The sequence below is a fragment of the Lepisma saccharinum genome, chromosome 17, assembly GCF_977018435.1.
Source record: "Lepisma saccharinum chromosome 17, izLepSacc3.1, whole genome shotgun sequence".
Lineage (NCBI taxonomy): Eukaryota > Metazoa > Arthropoda > Insecta > Zygentoma > Lepismatidae > Lepisma > Lepisma saccharinum.
In genome coordinates this window covers 12909038-12915891 of record NC_139245.1, presented here as the reverse complement: position 1 = coordinate 12915891, position 6854 = coordinate 12909038, and the positions used below count along the sequence as shown (strand labels likewise).

General features: G+C 35.2%; 1 protein-coding gene across 1 annotated transcript; it reads right to left on the bottom strand.

Moving 5' to 3' along the window:
• Nucleotides 1-4779: 4779 nt before the first annotated feature.
• Nucleotides 4780-5737, bottom strand: LOC146001192 (acyl-coenzyme A diphosphatase NUDT19-like). Its single transcript, XM_083138486.1, has one exon. It carries the CDS (start codon nucleotides 5604-5606, stop codon nucleotides 4830-4832), a length of 777 nt encoding a protein of 258 aa, XP_082994612.1. The 5' UTR covers nucleotides 5607-5737; the 3' UTR covers nucleotides 4780-4829.
• Between the last annotated feature and the right edge of the window lie 1117 nt (nucleotides 5738-6854).

Here is a 6854-nt window from a genome sequence, read left to right as displayed (position 1 = left end):
TACAAGGACAATAATTGTGCAAATATTTGGAGAAACTAAGGTATGCATGCACCATAGTCTTAGACCAATTAGTATTTTTTTTGTAAATCCATTACTTTGTATTTCCAAAGACAGTATATGTTAAGTAGAAACAGTTTTTTTAAAGCAAGATTGGTCCTTCCATAAGTGTAATTGCGAGCTAAGAGCTTAAACATTGTGTAATTTTTCGTAACAAATCTACACTACTCTCAATTTTGCTTCAATCAAAAGTGTGGATTTTTATGTGTGTGTATAATAGTGAACATTTCTAGTAGGGATGGGCCGATATGAAATTTTGGCCGATACCGATAAAGTACCGATATAAAATTTACCGATACCGATAACCGATATTCTACCGATCCGATATAAAATTAGAAATGGTCCTTGAAGAACCTGAAATGTTCATTGATCTCCTTAATAAATGTGTGTTTCGAGGTTACTGCAGTGCAAAAGAAGTTGAATATTTAGACAATTACTTTTTTTAGAAAGTAGGGCATCGAGATTATCCATAAAAATTACAACAAAATGGCATAATTTTGCACTAAATTATGAGATATTTTTCGATATATCGGATCGGTAAAATAATCGGTAAATTTACCGATACATCGATATGCCTATATCGGCCGATACCGATTAATCGGTCCCATCCCTAGTTTCTAGGTTTTTTTTTCCGGTGCTTAGTATCAAACAAGAATATTCTGTTTTAAATTAGACACACAGGAGATGTACTCGTAGAATTTTTCAGCGAAAAATGCAGGCTCGACCAGGGCTTGGAACTCGATCAATGGCACGGTATGCGAGATACCTGGGTTCGAGTCCTACAAGAATATTCTGATACATTACGTGATGTCAAATTTACAATCCTAGCTCTGGAAGATGAATCAATGTTAAACATAAGTGCTAGAGTCGATGCTACAATACGATCAGAGTTACACTATTGGATTTGTAAAATTTGAACAAGATTTCTTATAACAAGTCTGCTATTTCAGTAAATTGAAATATATTGGTATAGCTCAATTTGCATTTCAATGCAAATTTTCGATATTATTATAAAAGTTGGTCTCAGACTATAGTACATTTGTTAGTTTTGAATTGGTAACATATTTGATGATTTGAACTGTGTTTCAGCAGTGGAATATTAATCCATTTTTAATGTGTCACTGTATCAGCTTATAGTTCCTTTTTGAGAAAATGTATATTGATGGCTTTTTGCAGAATATATACTTCTGAAATTGAACAATAAAGAGATGCTAGTAGTTACAAGAGTAACATTAAGCAAGACAAAAATTTAGAATCTGATTAATAAACTTCCAATTATACACTGTACAAGATCATAGAATGAACTGAGAATAGTAAACTTGACTAACTACAGTTGGATCTAGTTCTATCTCATTATGTAATATAGAATTTTATATGAACAATAAACGTTATGTGAACTTGGAGTCACTTTACGTATTTTTAATTGTGTTCATGTTGCCTCGGCTACATTGTTGGAACTGTCAAGATATATTTTATCATCAAAATCCTTTTGAGAGTACTTTTGTGTGCGTGTGTGAAGATCTCTTACTGGTTGGGTGCATCACAGATAAAACAAGTGAAGACTTGAGAAAATATTGGGGAGTATGTCATCCAGTGGTGGTGGTAAACATTTTCTGCATGCTCTCAAACAGTAGCAGCAATACCAACTTAGTCCCCCTGCAAAACTGTAAAATGGATCCTGTATAATTTGGTTTCATAACTGTAGTTTTTAACATGTTTGGTACCATGGTACTTTATTTTGAATGTAAAAAATAAAACTAACAACTAGAGGCACATATTTTTGGCGAATAAAAGAGCAAAATTTCAGTACAAAAACAGTGAATTTCGGGTTCAAAAGCGGTAAATAAAATGAAATTTCGCTGTTATATCGGTGAAAAAGCAGCATATAAAATTACATTTTGGTTTTAAAAATTTGAATTAATCTCAGATTTTATTTAAAAACTGCACTATTACTAGGGGCATGCATATTTTGTTTTTGACGAAAAAACGAAATTTGAAAAAACACATTGTAGTGTTAATTTTTCATGTTTTTGAAAGGTGTGAGGTGCATTTTGTGACGAAATAATGCGAAATGAACTGCAAAAAGCGAATTTAACTCAAACACGAAATTCAGGGTTTATTCACCGACGCGACACCTTCCAAGGTCTGAATTATCCTGAGAGTTATGCAATTCCCGGAAAATTGATTAATTCTGCTGTTAATATTGGAGAAGCAAAAATACACGTAATACTCTGATAACTACATAAATGTGCTATTAGTAGTGAAATGTTAATTCTGTGGAATAAGTATAGTTTTTAAATCAAATTTAGGATTATTTTCACAATTTTAAAACCAATGTCTTTTTATATACCACTTTTCATCCATTTTTTCACCGCTATAACACCGATATTTTATTTTATTTACCGCTTTTGAACCCGAAATTGACCCAGTTTTTGTACCGAAATTTTGATTTTTTATTTACCAAAAATATGTGCCTCTAACTATTACACAAAACAAACATATCCCTTCTAATAGCATATTAAATCATTACCAGAATATTAAGTTTATTCCTCAATAAAGGGGTCCATTTTTGCTTCTCAAATGTTTGCAGCAGAATTAATCAATTTTCCGTAAAGTGCATAACTCTCAGGATACTTTAGACTTCAGAAAGTGTTGCGTCTGTATGTAAATGGTAAATTTCGTCTTTAAGTGTGTGTTTCGCAGTTCATTTCGCATTATTTCATGACAAAACAAGTTAGGAAAATGCACCTCACACCTTTCAGAAACATGAAAAATTAACATTACAATGTGTTATTTCATATTTTGTTTTCTCGTCAAAAACGAAATATGCATGCCTCTACTAACAACCATAATGCCCTTGATTTGTAATAAAAATCAATGAAACTAAATAATGCTACATCTCCCATACATCGCGATGTATAATCAGTATACTAAATCCAAAAAATTGGTCTTCGACTGCTTTATTGCTATTTACAAGGGGAGACATTTGTATTGTACTGATTATGCAGAACAAAATATTGTTTGTGTTGGGCTAATTTTGTTTTGGTTGGAACCTCTTGATAAGTGAAGGATTTCTTACGCTACAGTATCAGTGACGTTTCAAATTAGTTCCATTGAATAATTTTTTTATACCGAACATAAAAGTTTATGGAATCTTCCGTTCCGTTCTTCAACTTCCATTGTGTTAAAAAATACATCACCTGTAAAATTCCAAAATTGACAGTGGTAAGAACAAAAGTTTACTATTGACTGTGGTGTGGTACAAAACCAACAGTTTGAGAGCCAAATTGTTGTCCAACTAAAGTTTGCATGTAGGAACGGCAGTTGCTGTTAGACAACAGTAAACCTAGTTTGTTGTATGTGGTGTGTCCAGTTCTAAACACTCGGGGGGGGGGGGGGGGTATCTACATTAGTGGTCAAGGTATGATCATTGTCAATCTGGTATTGATTTTTTGGGTACACTGATTACTCTTTTTCTTTTTAAATAAAGAGCCTGCCGATTGTACTAACTACAATGTTTGTTATTTTTAACGACTGAATTGGCTGTTACAGTACTGGTGTTGGAAGAAAATGGCAAAGAAAGAAAACAAAATGCGAAAGTGGACGTTTATTTGCACTTACAATGTGCAAAGCTACAAATGTCAACAATGGTAAACATTACTTTGTCAGTCTACATTTGACTGATTGTTTCATATCGACATTGTTGATCATTTCTTTTATTCGAACGTTTCCGACACAACACGGCTAAATAGTGTGCAGTATAGGCAATACAAAATTATTCTGTACACTGAAAAACAAAACAGCAACCAATGAGAAATAAACAAATTCATAAATCAAAACGAATTGAATTCCTGATGACATTCAGGTCAAAATCATCGAGAATCGCATTACGGTGAGGTGGCCTTTTGCTAATCGTTCCGGAAGAAACGAGTTTTCTCATCGGTGACCGATCATTCCGTTCAAGCGAGTCTTTCCGAATACTCTTGCTTGTGGGCTCCGACAAACCTGTTGCTGCATACGCATGCTTGGTGCTCTGTGTAATTAGCAGCAAATATTGTTTTCTTCAGATTCACGATCGCAGAAATCAATAACTTTGCTGACAATCTCACGCACTTCACAATGCACACTAGCACCTTTCCTCCTTACTCCTGCCATATCTCTTAAAACACCATGAAAACCACGAAAAATCCCCCCAAAATCGCAATTAAACACCCACGTACAAGCCCATCCACAACGACAATGATCGCAGCGGAAGACTTCCTGCTACCCCTAAAATCTGCAAATAGACCGGTCTTCCCTTTCCCGCCGCACGTCCTCTCCCCTCATTTGGGGATCTTCTCGTGAGCGGCGATCTGTACTTTACCAACACCTCCCCGATTGTCCCCGTCAATGCTTGATCAACACAAAAGTATGAAGATTCCTCTAGGATACAAGGTCATACACCATGGCCATATGATCTAAGGGATGCACACTGGTTTCTCTCTCTGGGGTGAAGGGTAACAACTTTGCTTCCTGAATAATGAACAGATTCTCTCAGGATATGAGTCAGGTCAGTTCTGGATATACTTCTGAGCTTTCGACAGCTAACATCACTCTCATCGCCACTTCATCATTTCAATCCCTGAAGATGACAGTGTTGTTACCTCTCAAAAGCATATAAAGAACTGAACTGTTCCTGTCTGATAACTCGAGATAATCTCTTCAATGGGAATATGATTTAAAAGCGATTATTTTCTACTGCCTCCTGTCAATTTTAAAAGTACAATTCTATTTCAAAATCTAGATACAATGGTGAGCAGTACCTCCAATTCTGTTGCTTCTAAATCATCTGCATATACTGGTGGTATTTGATCGAGGGTTGCGATAAAAAAAGCTGTATCATATCTTTTTGGTCCCATGTCGCTAGGTGTGAGCCAGTTACTCCATACTTTTAAAGCCCATACGTCTGGGTAACATTGGATATGCTTGCACATTTCAAGAAATTTCGTCGGATTCGTGTGTACAGCTTTTTGCCATTGCTTCAAATTATGGCCTGCTAAATAAGAAGCCCAAAGAGTGTTTGTTGTTTGTTTATTTACAAGGGAATTTCTGCAGATCAACAAACCACATTCTTCGAAAGTTTCTCTCACGGCTGCAATACGCAGAGATAAGGATCTCATCAACTCGCTCTTATTAGAGTCACTAATAAATATTGAAGGAAAACATTCATCAGAACAAATTAAATCAGTGAAACTGTCCTCAGCAATTCCGAAGGTCCTAAATAGCTCAAGCCAATCCAAGCTTGCATCTGCACGCTCTATTTGTCCGCCGGGAAAGCTACATGCATTAGGCAAAAAACGGCTCTTACTGCTCCTTTTAAGGGTAAGAACTTTGTAATTATACTGTCTTACTTTCTTTCCACTATCTATAGATTCTTCATTCAATTTTCCTAAGTTGCCTGCATTATTTTGTGACGTATTCTCACTTAATTTTACTCCGTTTTGTAACGAAAATGGGGATCTAGCCACAGTAATCACACTAGATGCTTCTTTCCAATATCGACCAGCCATCACTATATCCGAGAAGGTTACACGTCAAACAATATACTGTCCTCACTGATATCTAAAGAACCTAAGAATTTTCTTGACCCTACAAATCACGTACACTTTGTTATCATGCATGTTTCTATATCATGACCATATGTTTAGCTACGTCATGTTGTTACGGAGGTAGCCATGTTAGTTGATTGTCCAATTAACAGAAAGAAGAGCAAATCGACGGACGAATCACGAATCGCCAAATACTCTGGCTATTCGACGAGGCCATTTGTCACCAAAATTACGTGGTGTAGTCAAGCTTGAAGGTAAATATTACATCAGTTGTTATGTTTCTAGAATATAGTAAACGTGTACTGTTCTCTATAGCATTTTTTAGTGATCAGTGAATATGAAGAATTCACTACGATAACACTGCAATTCGAAATTATTATAACTTTGCGGCGTTTACTATAGTTAGAGCATCGTTACACTTTTTCCTACAGTTGCGTTTCTGGTGAGCATTAAGATGTGTATCTGAATATTTGAAAGTCCTTTTGGTGTATGCATAATTTTAGTAGTTGCATAGAGAGGTTGTTTGTTATTCGAATCAGATCATTCAATTTTATCATTCAATATGTCATTGCCATATTATGAATGGATCGCCATTGCATCTTTCATTCGACGACCAACACTCCAAAGCAGTCAAGTGTAATTGTTTGAATGTTTTAGAATTCAGAGGCGAAGTTATTTTGTCATTCTTATTTATGTTTACACGTTAAAGCTTTCTGAAGAGTTTGTGTCCTTGACATTACGGTATTCCAGAATTAGGAATACATTACTCTTTGTGACGATCAGAGGTACAGTTTCCAATTATACTTGAATGAATTCTATGTATTCATCTGATTATGGTGTTCAGTGATGATCACAAGAGCAACGTAGATATTTCCTGGTACAATGAAATTTTCTTTGAGCTCTGACTTATGAAAGTTTCATAAGTCATATGAAAGTCAATATTTGCTGTGCATGTATTTTAATAAATCTTCATGAGTGTTAGGATTTCAATCACCAAGCCTGTGACTTCACTGAACAAATGGTAAAATTTCGGACATCTGACTACATTTGTTAGGAATGTTCATTTATAGTTTGGTTACCTGTCTTTTGTGAGAAAGTTTATAAGCAATATGTTATTTGACACTACTTTTCTGCCATGTTTGGCTAATTGCGGATACACTTATTGCATGTTCTACACACCAGAATTTACATGCGAGTATCTTTTGCAGA